The sequence below is a fragment of the Mustela nivalis genome, assembly GCF_964662115.1.
Source record: "Mustela nivalis genome assembly, chromosome: 1".
NCBI lineage: Eukaryota > Metazoa > Chordata > Mammalia > Carnivora > Mustelidae > Mustela > Mustela nivalis.
In genome coordinates, this window is record NC_139020.1 from 195,830,601 (window position 1) to 195,850,946 (window position 20,346).

At 42.4% G+C, this 20,346-nt stretch overlaps 1 protein-coding gene across 9 annotated transcripts in view; it reads right to left on the reverse strand.

Annotated features, from left to right (window-relative positions):
* Nucleotides 1–20,346, reverse strand: part of DOCK3 (dedicator of cytokinesis 3) — a 568,909-nt gene that overhangs the window by 83,561 nt on the left and 465,002 nt on the right. For all 9 annotated transcript variants that reach the window (XM_082702076.1, XM_082702074.1, XM_082702073.1 and 6 more), the window contains exons 14-21: nucleotides 19,350–19,475; nucleotides 9,418–9,542; nucleotides 7,613–7,775; nucleotides 6,968–7,074; nucleotides 6,219–6,390; nucleotides 5,756–5,853; nucleotides 4,167–4,250; nucleotides 2,973–3,073 (exon numbers count right to left, since the gene is read on the reverse strand). In XM_082702076.1, coding sequence (XP_082558202.1) covers nucleotides 2,973–3,073; nucleotides 4,167–4,250; nucleotides 5,756–5,853; nucleotides 6,219–6,390; nucleotides 6,968–7,074; nucleotides 7,613–7,775; nucleotides 9,418–9,542; nucleotides 19,350–19,475 — 976 coding nt within the window. The remainder of the gene's footprint in view (nucleotides 1–2,972; nucleotides 3,074–4,166; nucleotides 4,251–5,755; nucleotides 5,854–6,218; nucleotides 6,391–6,967; nucleotides 7,075–7,612; nucleotides 7,776–9,417; nucleotides 9,543–19,349; nucleotides 19,476–20,346) is intronic.

A 20,346-nucleotide genomic window follows, 5' to 3' on the forward strand; every position in this document is an offset into this window, starting at 1 on the left:
ATCTCCAGAATAGACCACAGTAACTAGTAACTAGTAGACAGAGATAAAGGTATATAGTCTAGTGTGCCCCTCCTTGCTTCACCTTTATCTCATATATTTTATTTCCTCAGGACCAAGAAACCTGAGTGAAGGGAGATGATAAATCAGAAGGCCTGTTCCTCATGTGGCAACAGGGCACAGAAGGCAAGTACAGGCCTTGGTCAGACAGCAGGGGTTTATATCTGGGGCCTACAAATTTCTAGCTCTGCGTCCTTGGGCAAGTAATTTGATGCCTCTGTGCCATTTTCTTCATTTAAGATGCAGAGAAAACAACAGTACACTTCGAAGTTATTGTGACTACTAATGAGATGATGACATGCTTAAACCACAGCATGGTGCCTGCTCCGTGGAGTTATATCAAAGCGCCAGAGTTTCAGGGACTCCACAGCCTCATCACCCTTGGGTTTTACTTGTATTTCCAAAAACTGTGCTAATTCCACAGAAGAAAGTGATGACTTTTTAAAATTGCTTTAACAGTTTCAGATAACCTTGGTTTTCCATAATAACTATTTATATCTTTTTATCAACTTTTTATTTCTTTGATATTTATTTGTGGGTACTATCTTTACCTATTCACATGTTTCTCATGGAAAAAGCAAGCCTAACTTTTAGTAGCTTTGCCGGTATTTCTTACAAGGAAAAGTATGACACCTGTGTAGTAAACTATGGTTTAAAATGAGAGCTCAAAGACCACAGCTAAGACCACATTCAACCATGAAAGATTAGGAATAAGGCTTGCTTTTGCCACTTCTAGTCAACATAGTACTGGAAGAACAGTTAGGCAAGAAAAAGCAGTAAAAGGCATTCAAACTGGAAAGGGAGAAACAAAATTATCTTCGTTTATAGCTGACATGGTCTTACCTGTAGAAAAACTGAAGATTCCACAAAAAAACCTTTTAGAACCAATAAATGCAAAATTTATGCAGCAAAATTGCAGGATATAAAATTAAGACACAAAAGTCATTTGCATTTCCATACACTTACAATGAGTACTTCAAAAAGGAAATCAAGGAAAAAAAATCCATTTGTAGTAGCATCAAAAAAGAATAAAATATTTAGGACTAACTCAACCAAAGAGGTGAAAGACTTAAGACTTATACTTTGAAAACTATAAAACGTTACTGAGAGAAATTAAAGATGATATTAGTAAGTGGAAAAACACTCATGTTCATTGATTGAAAGACTAAAACTATTAAGATGCCAACACTACCCAAAGTGATCTACAGATTCAATGCAATCTCTTATCAAAATCCCAACAACATTTTTTGCAGAAATAGAAAAATTCATTCTGAAGTTCATATGGAATCTCAAGGGTCCCCAAATAGCCAAAGCAATCTCGAAAAAGAAAAAAGAGGACACACACTTCCTGATTTCAGAACTTACTACAAAACTACAATAACCAAAATAGCATGGTACTGGCATAAAGACAGACATACACATCAATAGAATAACAGAGCCCAGAAATAAATCCTCACAGAGATGGTCAAATGATTTTCAACAAGGGTGCCAAGACCATTCAATGGGGATAGGATAATCTTTTCAACAATTATATTAGGAAAACTAGATATCTATGTTCAAAAGAATGAAGCTGGATTCTTACTTTACACAATAAACAAAAATGAACTCAAAATGCATCAAAGACATAAGTGTAAGAGCTAAAACTATAAATTAAACTTGTAGACAAAAATGAGGGAAAAGCTCTATGACACTGGATTTAGCAATGATTTCTTGGAATGTCATGTCACTGAAAGCACAGGAAACAAAAGAAAAAATAGATATGCTGGACTAATCAAAACTGAAAACTTCTGTACATCAAAAGACACAATCAACAGAAAGAAAGATGATGGGAGAAAATATTTGTAAATTGTGTATCTGACAAGGTGTTAATATCTAGATTATATGAAGAATTCCTAGAGCTCAACAATAAAAAATGAAACAACCTGTTTAAAAAATGGGCAAAGGACCTGAATACATTTTTCTCCAAAGAAGATATACAAATGGTCAATAAATACATGAAGAGATGCTCAGCATCATTAGTAATTAGGGAAATGCAAATCAAAACCACAATGAGATACCACTTTACACCAATCAAGGATGATTACTATAAAACCCCCACTCCTCCCAGAAAAACACAACAGAAAATAACAAGTCTTGGCTTGAGGACATGAAGAAACTGGAGCCCTTGAACACTGTTGGTGGGAATGTAAAATGGTGCAGCTGCTGTGGAAAACAGTATGGTGGTTCTTCAAAAAATTTAAAAAAATAGAACTACCTTATGAACCAGTAATCCCACTTCTGGGTATATGTCAAGAAGAATAGAAAGCGGGGTCTTAGAGAGATATTTGTATCCCCATGTTCATAGCAGCATTATTCACAATGACTAAAAGGTAAGAGCAACCCACATATTCATCGACCAGTAAACAAAACGTGCTATATATGTATAATGGAACATTATTCAGCCTTTAAAAGGAAGGAAATTCTGACACATGCTACAATGTGGATGAACCCTGAAGACATTATGGTACGTGAACTAAGCCAGACACAAATAGACAAGTATTACATGATTCAATTGACACAAGAACAAACACACTCAGAGACAGAAAGTATAACGGTGGTTGCCTAGGGGCAGCGGGAGGGGGAGGGGTGATGGGAGTTAATATTTACTGGATACAGAATTTCAGTTTTGCAAGCTGAAAAAGTTCTGGAGATGAATGGTGGCCATGGCTGTACAACAATGTGAACATACTCAATGCCACTGAGCTCTACACTTAAAAATAGTTATTTTATACTCTATGTATTTTACCACAATTAGAAAAAAAATTAAGTAAAAAAAAAAAAAGTCAGCTGACTGAATGGTGGTTGTCACTGACATTTTTTAAAGCTTGTCTTTCTATTCAAACCAAGTCCTAATAATGGTGCCAAATGGAACTTACTTGTATGCCAGGGCTCCAGCAAAGTGTTTCTGGATGTATGTGTCCATTACAGGCCGGAAGTGGAAATACTTGATGTCTCTGAGCAGGTTGATGATGAATACCTGGAGAAGATGGAGGGTACCAGGGTTCACTGGAGGCCCTGGACTTAAAACCTCCAGCAGAAAACAGAACTCTTGCTTCTTTAAGGAATGACAAACTGTCAATGTTTTCTCTAGTGTTCCCCATGGGCAGAGAATGGAAGATTTCTATTCTGGGTCTATTTCTGTCCTGTCTGCTCTATTTCTATAGGCCCCAGCCTCTGAATTCAGACTTGGGGCTCATCTGTCTGTGCCAGTGTTAATCTGAGTTTTCACAGTAATGCTAGGTGGGGTAATACAGATTAGGAGAAAGAAAACAATACCTGTGCATGGTGGCATAAATACAAAGGTGTCTCAGAAAACTTGGAAAACGGAAGAAAAAAAAAAGATTATTCTCTGAGCCAGCTCAGCCTATGAAAGGCTGTGCCCTTCAGAAATGGGGCTGGCTGGCCAGGAGAGCAAAGAAGAAGAAAAGCCAAAGGGGCAAACTATGCGTGTATCTTTTTTTTTTTGGACGTGTCATTTTAACTCCTGCCTCTGCTCCTCATGTTAGGTAGACTTACAGTATGAGGTTCCCCTTGAATGTGTGGCACTCCTATGGGACAAGATCTATTAAGCTAAATGCACTGAATGTTCAAGCCACTGTCCATTCTCACTAAGCAGCCGTTGGAGATTCCGGTTCCGAAACAACTGCACACAGGGACAGAGTGTGATGCTCAGACCAGCATGGGTGAGGACTCTCTGCTCTTCCTGGTGGTTATATCCTACTGTGCAGGTAAAAGTACAGGCCACCTAGTTTCCTGTATTCATCTCTCAGCATACTGGTGGTGTGTAGGTCTCTATTTCAGGGGCTAGGCAACTTGACTACAGTGATGAGACTGAGTACCAGAACTACAAAGGCCTGGACCTGACCAGGCTGAATTATTCAAATTTGATGTTGGGATCTCTCTGATAAGTTGGTTGGCTGGTCTTCCTTGGGTCACTCCTCATCCCCTTTTCTTCTGGAAACATCTGTACCTTGTATTGACTCATCCTAATAAACTGCTTCCCCTGGATTTTGGAAAACATGTGACAGAAATAACTAACAAAAAAGGACGTCAGGAAGGGTGAGACTTACCAAGGACTGAAACACCAACAGGCCATATTTCTCTGTATTATCATCCAAAATCACAAAGAGTGTATCTAAGATGTCTTGCAGAAACTGTAAAATAAAAATCAGAGGGCTCATGTCTTAGGACCTTGTATACATGGTCAAACTTCCATACACCAGTGATTTTAATTTCCCAATAAACAATCTCAAAAATCTAAGATCTCAAACCTTACTTAAAAATAATTGAATATTCCACCTCCATCCAACTAAGGGATAACTAGGTGGACTCAGGGTATTTGTGTATAGCCCAAAGGGTCCTGAGAGAGATTTGGAAAAGCTTTTTCTCTTGGGTGAGTGCTAAACTTCTAAGGAAAGAACAGTGACCTAAAAAACACAGGACACCCATGTTGAATTGCAACTTTAAAGTAATGAAAATCTAAGTGGTTCTGATGCCAAATTTATTTTGAGAAAAAGAATTCACTTTCCCAGAACCCCCCAAAGTGCTGTAGTCCCCTTATTCTCTGCTGTGGCTTAACTATAAAGGACACTTGAATGAGGATATAGCAGGCTAGGCTCTAGCTACAGAAACCATGTTTTGGTCTAGAAATCAGTATGCTGGGAGAAGAGAGAAAGCTGCTGCTGACGGCTATCAGGGAGGGTAAAAGATCTGTTAGTACCATTTTGTTTTTGTTTTTTGTTTCTAAGATGCAAAATCTAAGGGAGAAGATGATAAACACTCATGGATACCAACAGTCTTTAAAAATCAAATCTAACATTCTGTTGGTCAAAAGGCAACTGAATGATACAAAGTTTACAGTTTATTTCCTAGCAATGTCTGAAGTTGCAGGCGTGGATGGGAGTGTTGATGGGCGGTACTGGTCAAAGGCTGAAGATTATTGGTGCTAGGTGATAGGTACTCATAGGGTTCTTTCCGCTATTTTACTTTTGTGTATGTTTGGAATATTCTAATAAAAAGTAAAAAAAAAATTTAATTCTAGCAGATTCTTTTCACACTCTCCTCTGGTGGCTTGAGATCAATTATTGACACCAAAACCAGATATGTTGATAGGATATTTTCTTATCTGGAATACAACTCAGATTGAAAAAGATTACAGATTTTAAAAATACCTTCCTGTTTACTAATTGATATTTTTATATACATTTAGAAGAAATAAATGCCCTGAGAATAAACTGATCTTCAGTTTCAAAAACTAGTATTAGCAGGGGTGCCTGAGTGGCTCAGTAGTTAAGTGTCTGCCTTCGGCTTAGGTCATGATCCTGGGGCCCTGGGATCCAGCCCCACATGGGGCTCCCTGCTCAGTGGGAAGCCTGCTTCTTCCTCTCCTACTCCCACTGCTTGTGTTCCCTCTCTCATTGTATGTCTCCCTCTGTCAAATAAATAAAATTCTAAGGATTTAAAAAAAAAAAAAGAGAGAGAAGCTAACAAAAAAGAGAGAGAGAGAGAGAGAGAGAGAGAAAGAACAACTTTATTTCTACTCATCTAGTTGTATTTCAAGACATGGTCTTAGTGGGGTACCAGTAGAAATCAAGGAGATGTAAGGACTTCTGCCCAGATTCTTGGTCAGGTAGCAAGTATGAATTTCCGGAAGCCATACCTTAACAATTTCTTCCCCACTGACATGCCGCAGCCGCCCTAGGATGTCCATGATCCGGTCTGGAAAAGCCTTCCATTTCAGGAGAGCCAGGAGGTCCACTAAGAAAGCAAGTGCAAAAGATGGTGAACACTGGCTATGCCAAGGACAAGCAAAGCCCAGACCCTCCCTGCCCAGTGGAAACTGGAGGAAGAGAAACAGCCACAAGCATTCCAACAGCCTTTTTAGTGCCCACAAGACCAAAGACACATCTGTGAAATCTGGAGGCGTACTCTGAAGCTGCTGAAACCATGGCAAACCTTCCAGGCTGCTAGTGCCAAGTGGTTGCTCCAATTTCAAGTGAAAAGAATGCCCTCATTGTGGCATGAAAAAGCAACTAATTCCTGTCTCCCTTAGCATGCATCAGCAACATGAAACCAGCCACTGAGGACAGGGAGGGCAGCCCCCTGCAGACCCTCTTGCCTACCATTCTGGGTGAGTTTGGTGGAGGAGAGCTGTGTGGAGATGAAGAAAGACTCTTTGGTGCTGCGCTGGAAGATGAGGCTGGAGGGGATGTTGGGGCAGCCATTGTAGTCCTCTTTGCAGCAGGGCAAGCCCAGGTACAGAGCATGGTTGTTAAACGTGCTATTCTCATCGCACTGTAGGCAAAGGTAGAGAATACAGAATGTTTCCTGAACCACGCCACGTGTAAAAAGCAGGCCGCAGGAGATTTTTTGATGTTGATGTTTGCTCTCATCTTCCTGAGGCTAGGTCTTGGACCTCAGGTTCTCTTAGAAGACTGCTTTCTAACTGAATACTCCCCAGCATGGCTCACATGCCTTTTAAAGAGAACATGTTGGGGCAGGTGGCCTCCACCTGGTGCGCAGACAACTCTGGGGGGCAGCGGCACTGTGACAGCTGACAGAACCATGATCTCATATGGCAGGTGTCTGAATGTACTAGCCAAGCCACCAACAGCACAGAGGAGTTGGTAAAAGACATCCATTACTTGTGAAGTGGGAGTTGGGAAGCAAAGGGCCTGCTGGCATCACTTGTGAGAAGAAGGCGCCTATAGGTAGAAGACAAAAGCCTACCCACAGCTATCCTGCTGTCAGCCGCCAGTGCGCTATCCTGGATCCTTCAGTCTGCCCACTGAAAACCACCTAACTGAGAACCATGTGTGAGAGTCGTCTCAGGGGTGTGAGGGTTTAGGTGAGAGACAGACAGGTTCCATACCTTGTACACATAGAGCTCATGGATGTCATCTGAGAGAGTGGTGCCATCATCCCGCATCAGGGGTGAGAATGCAAAGCCAAAGAGTTTCTTTTCCCCTTTGTCCTTTGCTGCAACCAGAGCTAAGTGTTAGTTGTTTTTGCCCCCCACTTTGCTTTTTAACAGAAATCCCCCTTGTGCTTATCACCTACATTCTTTACTTCTTTGTCCCTTGCTTTCATTAATTAGGTAGTTACCTGACAGCAGGAATGATGAGAAATGTACTGGACCAGGTTTCCATTTATATCCCAAGGTACACGGGCTACCTAGACTCAAATAGAAACTAAACTGCTGGTCTTGATAAACCAGAGGCTCTTTAAGAAGCAGTTTAATATGCAGAAAGGAAACACCCAAAGGGGAATGACACTGGTAATTATCCGATGTCTGGGTTAGACCCTAGGAAGGGCCAGCACCAGACCTCATGGTTTGAGTCACTGTTTAAAGAACAGCCTCTAATGACATCCCATCCTTGAGTACCCACTGATTCAGAACTCCTCATTTTTCTTGCCCCAATAACAAGAACCTCCTGAGTTCTCTTTCTGAGGAAAGACTTCTGAGACAATAGGACATTCATATCCTCCAAGGAATGTGGAGAGAATTCTCACTCACTGGAACAATGTCTGAACTCGAAGCGCAGGTGGGAGCCCCGGAACCGGTCGATGGGGATGGGCAATTTGATAATCTCTCCCCACCGAGGACTATTACTGTGGTAGAGGACAAAGGAGTGGTAGGAGCTCCTGTTTGGCTCTCCTGAACCCAAGCTTATGCAATCCTGAAAGAGAGAAGCATAATAAAGTGTCATCTTCCCGGAGGAAGCCCCCGGACTTCTCTGCGGCACTAGGATATTTTCTCCTTTGTGTGGGTCCTATTTTCCCACCAGACCAAATCTACAAGATGAGAAAATTCATTTGACTAAAATTCAAAACTTTTGGAGACAACTGTGTAGATGGCATAAAGAATCCATAGTAAACAATGCTCCTTCTTTTCCTTGGGGCAGAAGGAACCACACCCACTGCTCAATAGACTAGAGGGAAGCTGAACAGTGTATCTGAACCACCAAGATAAGCTCTTCATCCTCATTCAGAAAGGAAAGAGTGAACTCCATTGGAGAAGTCAACTGTACGTGACACTTTACCTGATCAGAAAATCAATTAATCTATAAACTGGAGAGAGCTTGCTTTCTAACCTTCCTTCCAAGGTTGCCCTTGGCTGACTATCCTAGATAAGGAAGAACCAGATATACCTTGACCCCATTTCCAAATATTGCCATGAAGTTGTAGTCCCATCTTCCTGGAAGACAGGAAGTTGCAGGTAATACAAGCAGGAGCAGCTCCCTGTCTGCACAAGGGAGCTGTCAGTAGCTGACAGCTCTGCTGATCTTGGTGTTATCCGTGCAAACAATGGACATGCCTTAGTCCTTGGAGTAGGTTTTTAAAATTATTTTTTTTAGTAAAATCTCTACACTCAATGTGAGGCTCCAACTCAAGGCCGTGAGATCAACAGTCACATGTTCTTCCAACTGAGCCAGCCAGGTGCCACCCTCCTTCTTTTTAAAGTTAATTTATTTTCTTGAGGTGAGTTTTTAAAATGTAATACAAATCACTGTTTCTACCACCAAATAAACATTCTCCTCTATTTCCTTCTAGCTTTAGGAGATGGTTTTGACTAATTTTACTTTCTTCCTTCCATAAAATGTGGATGATCATTCCTGTTCTGCCTGCCTCACAAGGCTATTGTCAACATACAGGAGCAAGGTCTGTAAAAGAATGATTTGCCTTCTATCAAGTGCTATGCAAATGAGGCCTTGTTATTTGCCAGGGACTTCATCATGACATGACTGGGGAAAACGGACATACCTATGGTGGAAAAACAGCACTCCAGTTCTTCACTTTGAATGAGGAGTGACAGAAGACATACTTCCATCTTTATACTGGCATTGGCTGGAAATAATCGTTTAGAGCCTGACTCTGCTGTTCCTTGTCACATAACTTGGTACCAGCAAGTGAGTGCCTAAGTCCCACCCTTGACCAAAGAGCAAGTGCAGCTTTATTAGCTTAAGGAACAAAAAGAGTGGGACCTAATAACAGTTACCAAAAGTAGGCAGCTTGATGCTAGACAGAATGGCAGAAAAAGTAACATGTAGGACAGAACTAGAGGGAATAGGTCTAAATTGGAGCAGGAAGGATTGAGGTCAGACACTAGGAAGCATTTCTAAACAGGCTGTATGACACTGGAAGTCATCATCAAAGCCTACTGCAGGGTTTCCTTGACGAAAAGAAAAGGCAGAGAAGAATGTACATGCAGTCATTTGAGTGACGTCTGCCTGAGGAGAATGGATCTCTGGATAAAGTCCATAGAGTCACAAAAATTATTTCAGGATTAGCCTTCATTCCAAACTGACTGGCAAATCTTACCTTCAGTATTTCTCCATCTGCATAAAGCACATACATGGTCACTTCAATATTCTTTTGTACACTCTTTCCCCCTCTCTCGAAATCCCCCTTCTCCAAGGTTAGGTACAGGTCATTGCGGATATCGCCTATGGGGAGAGAAATGCCATGTCTTCACGACCACAGAAGCCACACAGACCCATTTGTATGGAGGACCAGGCTAGCATTTGGGTCCTCCAGGGTTCAGGTGGGTGCTCGGGGCATCGCAAGCTTGGTTAATAATGGTGGACATCTACCCATATCAGTGCAGCGGTACTAGGTTGGTTAGTCATGTGTCCTCTAAGTCTGAATTCTAAAGCTGTTCACCACACCTTGTCCAGGGTGGGAAAATGTGGGGCAGAGAATCTTCTCTCATATCATAGGTGACTACTCAGTCTCTCTACCCTCCAGGAGAATAGCTGAAATCTGAGCCTTCCAAAGGACAAAGATTTTAGAATCAACAGGAATAACAGTTTTATCGTGTCTATGCCTTAACTACTAATCCCTTCTCCTTTCCCTCCAAAAAAAAGGTAATTTCCTTTTTCTTTTATAGGTTTTCTTTTTTCAACTCTTAACCTTTCTGAGTCTTTACAGATGATACACTACTTTTTCTTTCTGGATGGAGGCTTAGCTCCAAATCCCATCCCTTCCTGGAGTGCCAGATGGAGGTCACAGGACTGTCATTTTTTTCTTCTTTGTATGGCATGTGCTCTGGGAACAGATGACTCTTCAGAATCACAGGGGCTAAAGCATGGGGTTGAGGGGACAATCTGTTGTGCTTCCCTGGGCTCTGACTCCCGCCCACTTTGCCAATAACTGCTGTTGGAGACTGGGCTAAAGAAGCTCAAACTGCAAGCTAAAATGACCTAAGGAATGACCACATCTGCCATTTTTAAGGGAGTGGGGTTGTCTATTCATGTATAAGGGGAGCTCATTGGGGCTGCTCTAATTTTGTAACATGGCCAGTTTTATCCATACATTCTAAAGAAGGGATTTTGACCTTCAGAAAAAAAATAGTTAAGTCTCTGGGGAAAAAAATCTTCCAAGGAATGTGGCAAAGGAAATGGTTTCTGAGCTGTAACTCCAGGAAAACATGTAAGACCGAAGTGAAGATGCGTTAGCAGCCTGAAGAATTCAATTGAGAGGTGATGGAATGATTAACTTGCAAAACAAGCCAATTCAGAATATTCTTTCTACCTCAGTTCTTAGCAAAACTGGCCCATCTGAAAGTTCTTTTCTTGGAATCACAATAACATAAGCAGGTATTGTTTCTGGTTGGCAAGTGAGCTCTCTAGTTTGGTCAGATACATGATGATTGCTCTTTTTCTGCACAGGCCACCTCTCTGATTGTGGAAGTGTCTTAGTGTCTCTTATGCATGAAACATGGTAGACCAGGACTGGCATATACCTGGGTTTTGAGGTCTTCATGAGCAGACCTTCTATTCTTCAGGTCGTCTTACTATACCAGGAACACAGCCATGGCTATTTGGTTGCACAATGAAGCCCTTAAAATACTTCCACTCAAGTGTGGGGGAAGAGCAGCCTGTAAGAAGCAATTACTTATTCTCTGACAGCCCAGAGAACTTTCTCTAATGTGTGAAAAACATCCTGTTCCCCAAATAGCCCTGAGGCTACCATGAAGGAAAAGGAAAATTCGTTCTGAAAATCACATACAAATGTAACTAACTGCTGGCAAGGCAGGACAGCCTAGGGGGTGTCTATCCCTGCCGTTCACACAGACTTCTCTCCCGGGTGAGGAGAGCCTCTACTTGGAATTTTCGTGAGTCTGGCTTGAATCTGCCTCCTTTGGACATCTCTGCGTGGGTCTTCCCAGCATATCGTGAAAATAGCACTCAGAGGTGCAGGTAGGGTAGGAAAGGAGAGCAGAAGGGAAACTCAAATCCACAAGTTTGCTACTATGGGCAGGAGATGAATAAAATCAGTCCCCTGAAGTAAAATTCAAAATTAAATGGGAACTTTCCTATAGATAATTGTTATCATAATGGGATAAATGAGAGGTGGTTACACCTTGCATTTCTAATAGAAACAGAATTTCTAATAGAAACAGACTTTGGAGGCTTCTTTTGATAAAAGTCTTTGAGTTACACATTAGCTTTTCTATGGAATTTAAATAGTTACTAAATTTCTAGGCTGATTTGGCATAAAGCAAATAGAGAATTTTAATGTCTAATCTAAAGAACAGCTACTTTTTAAACTACTACTCTGGTTTAAACCAGCACTCTCTAGAAATCATTTAAGATAATCCACATGATATGTAAAAGCAGATACTGGCTACCAGCAATAAGATTCTAGCTTGTACAAACATTTTAAATTTCTGTGACTCCATACAAAAGTTAGCCCTAAATAAATGTGTCCTTCAAATGAAACATTTAAATATTTCCTAGCAATATATGATATAGATACTCATACAAAAGTGGGAGATTGATAATGACAGAATTTGGTCTGTGATGATTTCATAAAGTGAGCCCATGGTTTCTGAGCTGTAACTCCAGGGCATTGTAAATCAAAATGCCAATTTCAAATGGAAGAACTGAGCTGGATATTCCTACAGCTTTCATTCTTTTTAAATTTTCTATTTAAACAGAATGCCTTTAGTGATATCTTGCTGAGAAAATTTATCAAAACAAGTAAACATGCCCTCTGAGTTACAGACTGAAGCAGCTTGATTTCATCAGATCTTTCACTGCTCTTTATTTGGAGAACAGACTTGCCTAAGACCAGGGCTATTCTCAGCAGAATGGATATTAGGCTGCTTTATGGGTTGCAATTTTGCAAATTACGGCCTCAATTTCAAGAACTGTGATAGTTAATGTTACTGGGGCCCTCTTATCAAAAGCTCTCTGGGGGATCATTTAAATAGAGCTCTCTACTAATTCTCCTGGAACTAGGAGAAAACCTAAGAAGCAGCCAATGTGAAAGGCCCCCCCAGGATCTAATGACCCAGGCCTGCCTTACAGATAGCCTCCCAGGTTCCTTGCTCTTCAGTTGTCCCTGTTACATGTTATATGTTCACAAAGCCTATCATCAGAATCATGCGTTTGGGTTAAGGCACTGTCTCCAGGAGGCTCCTGTAAACTTCAGGACCAAATGCAAGGAAATAGCTCTTAGGAGAGGTTTGAGGATAGGCATACTACAATGAGGATGGGAAAGAGAAGCCCTGAGCAATGGCTTATGAGGTTAGTTTGCAGACCACTGTTTGGCTGGCTATATTCTAATCACCTGGGGAGCTTATGAAAACCAGATTTCTAGCATCTACCCTGTAAGATTGTGGTTGCTCTTGGGCGGGGTTTGAGTACATACATTAAACAAACACTCAACAGATGATTCTGATGCTTTCCAGGGTTTAATGCCAGGGGACCACACCATGGGGTTTGCTCGGAAGATGATGAAATCTGGCTGGGTGTGGGGCTAGGCAGCTCGTAGGCAGCACAGATGAATGCTGAGAGGGTTCTGGAAAGGAGAGGTTTCTCTGTGGGCTGTGGGAGTGGGTATTATTGAGGGTGGCCCTGCTTCCCTTTGTTACATGAACTCGGCTTCCTGAGGTTAGCAGGACACCTAGCAGCATCAGCAATGCCTTATATCTCTGAGCGCTTAACGCTCAGCTGACATGCACCAGAGTTTCTGCAGTGGAAAGATGTAATGAATGAGGTTGAACTTGTAGGACGGCCTCCAAATATATTGTCTCTGTCCTTTTCACAGTCTGCCAGAGTAGCCAAGGCCAGCTGTTGGTAGAGCTGTGTGCCATGAGACTAGGGACTTAAGAGGAAGCAGAGGTCAGCAAACTCTATCTGTAAGAAGCCAGATAGTTCGTATTTTAGGCTCTGTGTTTCACATAGGTCTCTGTTAAATGTCCTTTGTTTTTACAACCCTTTTAAAACGTGAAAAACTATTCTTTGCTGGAAGATGGTACAAAAATAAGCTGCTGGCTAGATCTGGCCTAGGGACTAGAGTTTCTGGATACCTGGCTTGGAGTGGTTAGGTGTCAAGAACAGCTTCACTACACCACGATGACACATCAAAAATCTAAATTCTTGTAAGTCCACATAAGCAACTGCTGGGAAGGAGCAGGGTAATGTACCTGAGACCATCTTATTACCTCAGGGATTGGCTTGAAACACTCTGGGGTCTTTACAGTAAGTGAGAGGTCTTAGAAGGAAACTGTTTTTCAGCTACCAGAAATCTTAGGCGGCTGGGAGCACTGTAACAGAGCTGCAGCCCACAGTGACAGAGAACTGCCTGCCACAGTGGCCAGGTGCGACCCTCTGAAGTCTTGCATCCTAGTATGACACCAGAGAAACACAACTCCTAGAGTGTTTGCACCTCTCTTCTGAGAGCATACTTGGCCAGTTTCAGAAGTTCTGCGGTCTGGCTCAGGCACCAGAGCATCTGTTAGCAAGAGAATCTCCTGCCAGACACGCCAGCCTTCCTAGGAATTTGGGGGCAACATGGTTCCAGCCTATGTGGAGTTCCATCCCAGGAGAAATGATCCAGGGCAGCCCACACAGCTTTGGGCACTCAGACTTGTCTGGATTCTTTATTATATTCATGTTCCTTCTGTGTACATTAGTCACACCACATATTAGGCTTTGGGTTCAAGGATACTAGTATTTAATAGTGTATTATTTATACCTTGTCTACTATTAGATAGGATTAGGAAGGGTAGTGTTTTCTTTCCCTTAAGACCATGTGAAACTAGAGCTAACCTTCTCTCAGCAGACACAGCGGCCTGCTCAGGATGGCACCAATTGTCTCTCCTGGCAGAATAGGAGTGACATAGACATGACATAACATGGACAGCTCCATGGAGATTTGGAGACTTAACAACCATTCAACTTAGGCAGTTTCAGGCATACAACCAGTAGTTTGTTTTGTTGTAGTTCTTATTTTAAGGAAGAGCCCTTCCTCCACCAAAAAGGACTCTTGGGAGGTCTTTAGAGTATCAAGGAGAGATATTCTTTATAGAGTATCTCCTGGATACTCTAAACAAGTTCTTTACTTTTAAACCATGTCTTCAGTGTCACACTTCTACTGGTTTCTGCTGTTACAAGCCAGTGATGTTCTCTGATCTACCAGGAAGAGAGGAATGGGCATAGTATGACATCATTATATATGGCTATTCCTTTCTTAGGTCAAGCATATGCTGATCTTCCAGCCTGTTGTGGGACCAGATGTGATCATTCCTAAACCATCCCTTAGATATTGCCAAAGCCTCATTTGACACTCAGACTGACCACAGTCCTACAAATCTACTTGTGGTAAATACTTGCATCACTTCTTTTGAGGAGAGCTTTCTTTTAAAAATCGGAGGGGGAGACAGACCATGAGAAACTGTGGACTCTGGGAAACAAACTGAGGGTTTTGAAGGGGCGGGGGGTGGGGGCATGGGTAAGCCTGCTGGTGGGTATTAAGGAGGATAGTATCGCATGAAGTACTGGGTGCGGTGCATAAACAATGAACTCTGCAACACTGAAAAGAAATAAAATAAAATGAAAAAAAAAAAGTCATGTCTCTGTGTTTGCCTTTTGTGTGAGATGTGTCCAACAGCACTGAAACGACAAGCTTTCTTACTTTCTGATTCTGTGTAGCCTGGGATAAGCACCTCTCATTTTCTTTTCAGTGGAAGTAGCTGGTGTGTCTCCTAAAAGTCTTTCCCTGTAGCTACGCACCTAGTTCTTAGGTTTAGTTTCCTCAGATCTTAAAGAGCACCTAATACACAGTGTTCTAGGCTGGGCTGGTGGTGGCTTTTTCTTCTTCTTTTTTTTTTCAATGTTTTGTCAGTTACCCCCAAAAGGTGAGGCTGATGAAATATTAATAATGTCCATGAAGCCCCACCCCAGTATTGCAACATTCCATGAAACAAATGAAGATGGAAACAAAGCAGGCAAAAAGCAGACAGGACACACAAAAGCAAGAACTTACACCCAACTATCTTCATCTCTGCACCAGAAAGAAAGGGGCGAGAATGAGGGGACAGCACAGAGAGAGACAAGAACAATTAAGACAAACAGGAAAAGAGAGAAAAAAAAAAAACAAAAACAAAACATCACTTGCAGGTCGGTGATGAAGCATGCACTTTTTATCAAGGGTCAAAGCAGAGGACAGTGTATTTCTGAGCACAAGGGCAAGAGTCAGAGGGTCCCCTAGAGGGATGTCATGCCTGCAGAGCTGCCTTCTAAGAGCAAGTCGGAGCAACCCAGAGAGGAGCACTCCTTGTGCCAGGGCTGAGTCAGGGAAGGACAAAGCCTCCCTAAGGCAGAGTCCCTCTTAGGACATGGGTCCCCAAACTAGGAGCATTACCATCACCTCAGAGCTTGTGAGGAATGCAAATTGTTGGGTCCCACTCCATTCCTACTGTATCAGAAACCCCTGGGGGCGGTCTCCAAGCCCCACAGGTAACTCAAGTCAGAGAACTACTGCTTTGGGGAAAACCTAGTCCTCAGCCAGAGCACATTAAATCAAAGGGCAGGTTTCTTCTGACAAGATGGAAGACCATATCACTCATATGAAACTTGGCCCATATTCCACAGAAAATGAAAACCCTTAAAAATTCAAGACTTAGACAATAAGTCAAAACGTAATTCCCACAGAGCCATGACAGAACTCTATTCTCCAGGGCACAGGCTTTATAGGAAAGCTATGAATGACAGAGGGCTGTAGAAGGTGGTGGCAGGGCTCTGCTGGATCGGGCATGGTCTGCAGGAGGGCACGGCCTCTTACTGAACAAAAGGTTTTAATCATTCCTCTCAGTTTACAGTCTTTGGGCTGGCAATTTTCTTTTGGCTACTTTATTGGGAACAATGTTAACTCCAACTTGTTCACCTGGAACATTTGTCCTGCCCTAGTCTTTCCTGCCCATTTTCTTGAAAAGAAAAATCTAGGAAAGGAGTTACTATCTTTTTTTTTTTTTTAAGATTTTATTTATTTATTTGACAGACAGAGATCACAAGTAGGCAGAGAGGCAGGCAGAGAGAGAGGGGAAGGGAAGCAGGCTCTCAGCTGAGCAGAGAGCCCGATGTGGGGCTCGATCCCAGAACCCTAGGATCATGACCTGAGCCAAAGGCAGAGGCTTTAACCCACTGAGCCACTCAGGCATCCCGGAGTTACTATCTTTTGAACTGAACTAAAATGGGTTTGGAGAGAAGAAGGAAGTACCCATGGGAATATGGTGACCAACCAATAAAAGCACCTTGAGTGCTCAGTTTCAAAATCAGACTTCAATTCCCATATCTATTTGTTCTTCTCTAATCAAGAATGTCTGTCCTGGTTCATGTGTCTTCTCTGGGAACTCCCAGAGCAACGGGAATAGCACTCCTGCCTCTTGCTCACTACCAGGGCTCATGAGCAGAGCTGGATGGCTGTGCCATGAGGATCCAGCTGTGGCAGAGAGTAGCACATCTCTGGTTCACAGCAGTCACGTGGTGTTTGCCCATGGAAAGCAATGGAGACCATTGAAGAGACCTTTTTAAAAATGGTATGTTGGATACTGGTGTGACTAGAGCCTGGCTGAACTCTGTAGCTTAAGTGTTGAAATGATCACAGTAACTGACATAATTCATTGCCTTGTTTATTTCTCGTAAGTATGTCCATGTATCAAGAAGTGACAACTTCTTGTAACTTGGTCACACCAACACTATGTGGGCTGAGGGTGTGCTGCGGCCCAGGTCCAACATTCCCACAGGTGAAGGGAAGATCAGCTGTAGGAAGCCTCACCAAGGGACTTTGGAGCTTATGGTTTCCCAGGATAGGCTGACTGCAATGTAAAACGTTCCTGTACACTCTTCCTGTTGCTCCAGAAGCTGCAGGCCAGCCCTATCAGCATGCCTGAGGATGGCAAACTCACTCCGATGATATCTTGGAGTGCATTAAGATGTCTGTCAGTTGTTAACTCACAATGCTGGGAGTGGCCATCTGCAAAAAAGCTCTCTCCTCAAAGGGAGGAAGAGTAGAGGAGACAGATGATGCACAAAGGACCGCGTCCCGCCTGTGAACCAATCCTTACTTTCAGCTCTAGCACTTAGTACTCAAAGGCAGAAAGGAACAGCTTACTCACAGGCCTAACCTGGACCTTTCAGGATTGCAAAGCATCTGATGATCCCTTCGCTGCCCAGGGGAGGGAAAACTCACTTAACCTTAGCTTGTCTCACCAGTGCCTGATACAGCTCATTTCCTCAGTCTCATCCAGCATACCCAGAAGTCCTTTCTGAACCTGAGTGCCTATGATGCAAAGAGATGCGGGGTGCTCCACAAAAAGATTTCTTTCCATAAACGAGGGTTAGAAAACATAACTCTTAAAATCAAGCTTTGCTTAAGAATTGTTTTGACTGAACTTTGTTCCTTTTTAGTCTCTGTTCATTTGGTTTTAATCCTCTGACTGTGAAGGCTAAGAGGAAAGAAATGTCTAAATTGCAGGCAAACAACTTCTTAAAAGAAAGGAAGACTTAGGTATATCTCTTAGAATATATTACTTCACCTCATGAACCTGGATATGTAACTTAAAAAACAAAATCACCAGATCAATTTTGATAACCACTTCTTCTTTCTTCCATGACATTTTGCCAGGAAGCCAAGACTATGCCTGGGCTCTTCTTGTCCCAACAATCAGGGCTGAGGAATGGTGTCAGGACAGGATGGAAGAAGTGTCCTATGAAGGCTATCCCTCTACAACAGTCAGATGGGGGCCCTTCGGAAGCATGAAGTCTGCCTAACATTACAAATGCTATTGATTTCCATCCCGTTACAAATGGAATTGATTGAGTGGCCCAGGTTTCCCATCCAGAAGACCTGTGTGTGTGTGTGTGTGTGTGTGAGCAGAAGATGAGGGCTGTTCCCAGTAGCTTATTCTGCATCCACAGTGTCTATGCAGAGGGGAAGCAGGCAAGAGAAAACAAGTCTAGGCATAGTGGGGGAAGTTGGAAGGCAGCTGGAGGCCATCACATGGGCCTTCTCTCTGCTCAGGCCATACTCCCGGCTTGGGTACATGCTGACAAATATTTCCAACAAGGGGGCTGAGAGCACCATGAGGAACTTCCAATAGGTGACATATAGAGTGGTTACAAGCAGTGCAGTTTGGCCTGCCCTGGCTCTTCCGAACAGAAAGAAGCAAACAAGCTTTTACTGGATCAGTAAAACTCAATGAAAAGGGTAGGTAACCCATTCAGAAAACCAGCTATTTGCTTGTTCAGATTTTCCTTTGTTCACATCTTCTCTGCTTATCAGATCACCTGCCCTCCATTTGAGCCATGCCTATACCCTTCCCTCACTCCCTATAGTCCCCTTGGCTCTGTTGACCTGTTTCAATCTACTTTCCTAGCTTTGTCTGCATCGACCAGACTAGGAAACATGAACCTGGGACTGCCCTAGAACCACATTTGATGTGCATTCCCACTTTCTGCTCTGGCTTTCCACTGGGCATTAGATGAGAACAGTGAACCTGGCTAGGTAGTACTATTCTTAGCGCCTAACATACCATTTGCCCGACTTGTTTTCCAATACATTAAAATTGATCTGCTTTTCCTACATGAATTGTATTCATCGATACTACAAGGCATATATTTTGGTGTATTTTTCACCCCCAAAGGAAGTTCTTTTGAGCGGCATTCCCATGAAGAATTCCATGTTAGTTTCTACCATCCAGGCTCTACAGGAGACAACAAAGCCCATCTGCTGGATTGTTATGTTGCATGGGTGAGTATGATGTGGGGGATTCTGGAAAAGAACAGATGCCAAAAAAGGAGCTACTGACTACAGGCTGTAGTCAGCAAGCTGACTTGGATTCAGAGGCTTTTAATGGCTGCAGGGCTCCTCCCCAGCACAGTTCACCATCTGCTCATGAGAGAAGCACCAGACTCCATCCTTCTGACCCCTCTCCCAACCCAGCCCCAAGAAGTGCTCCCTACCTGGCATGATGACATCAGGAAATCCCAATTTTCTTGTAATTGCCAACCCCCTACCAAATATCATGGGGTTTTCTCTCCTAATCTGTTCCATGTCTCCACGAAGAAGCTGCAGAGAAATGATAAGACCTGCAAAAACAAAAGCATTTTCACACTCAGAACCACATCTCCACATCTCCACCCTATACTATAGTACTAAAAAAGACATAAAGAGTCATATATATATATATATATATATATATATATATATGAGGAAAATATGCAAAGTTCAGCACTTTTCTTGAGAAAAATTTTTTTAAATTTATTTTTTATTTTCAGCATAACAGTATTCATTATTTTTGCACCACACCCAGTGCTCCATGCAATCTGTGCCCTCTATAATACCCACCACCTGGTACCCCGACCTCCCACCCCCACCCCTTCAAAACCCTCAGATTGTTTTTCAGAGTCCATAGTCTCTCATGATTCACCTCCCCTTCCAATTTCCCCTAAAAATTTTGATGCAGAAAGTATATGTTATTCTAAGGAAACATTTTAAGAAAGCTTAAGGTTTTTTTTTTGTTTTTGTTATTGTTTCAAATTTTCATTTAAATTCCAGTTAACATATAGTGTAATACTTGTTTTGGGGTAGAATTTAGTGGTTCATCACTTACATATATGCTCAACACAACAACAAGTGTCCTCCTTAATATCCTTAATATCCATCACCCATGTAGCCCATCCCCATCCACCTCCCCTCCAGCAACTCTCAGGTTGTCCCCTACAATTAAGAGCCTCTAGGGGGTGCCTGGGTGGCTTAGTTGGTTAAGCATCCGACTCCTGATCTCAGCTCAAGTCTTGATCTCAGGGCTGTAAATTCAAGCCCCATACCCAGCAATGGAGCCTACTTAAAGAAAAAAAAAAGAGTCTCTTATGATTTGCTTCCCTCCCTTTTTTCTCCCTGTGTTCATCTATTTTGTTTCCTAAATTCTACATATGAGTGAAATTATATAGTATTTGT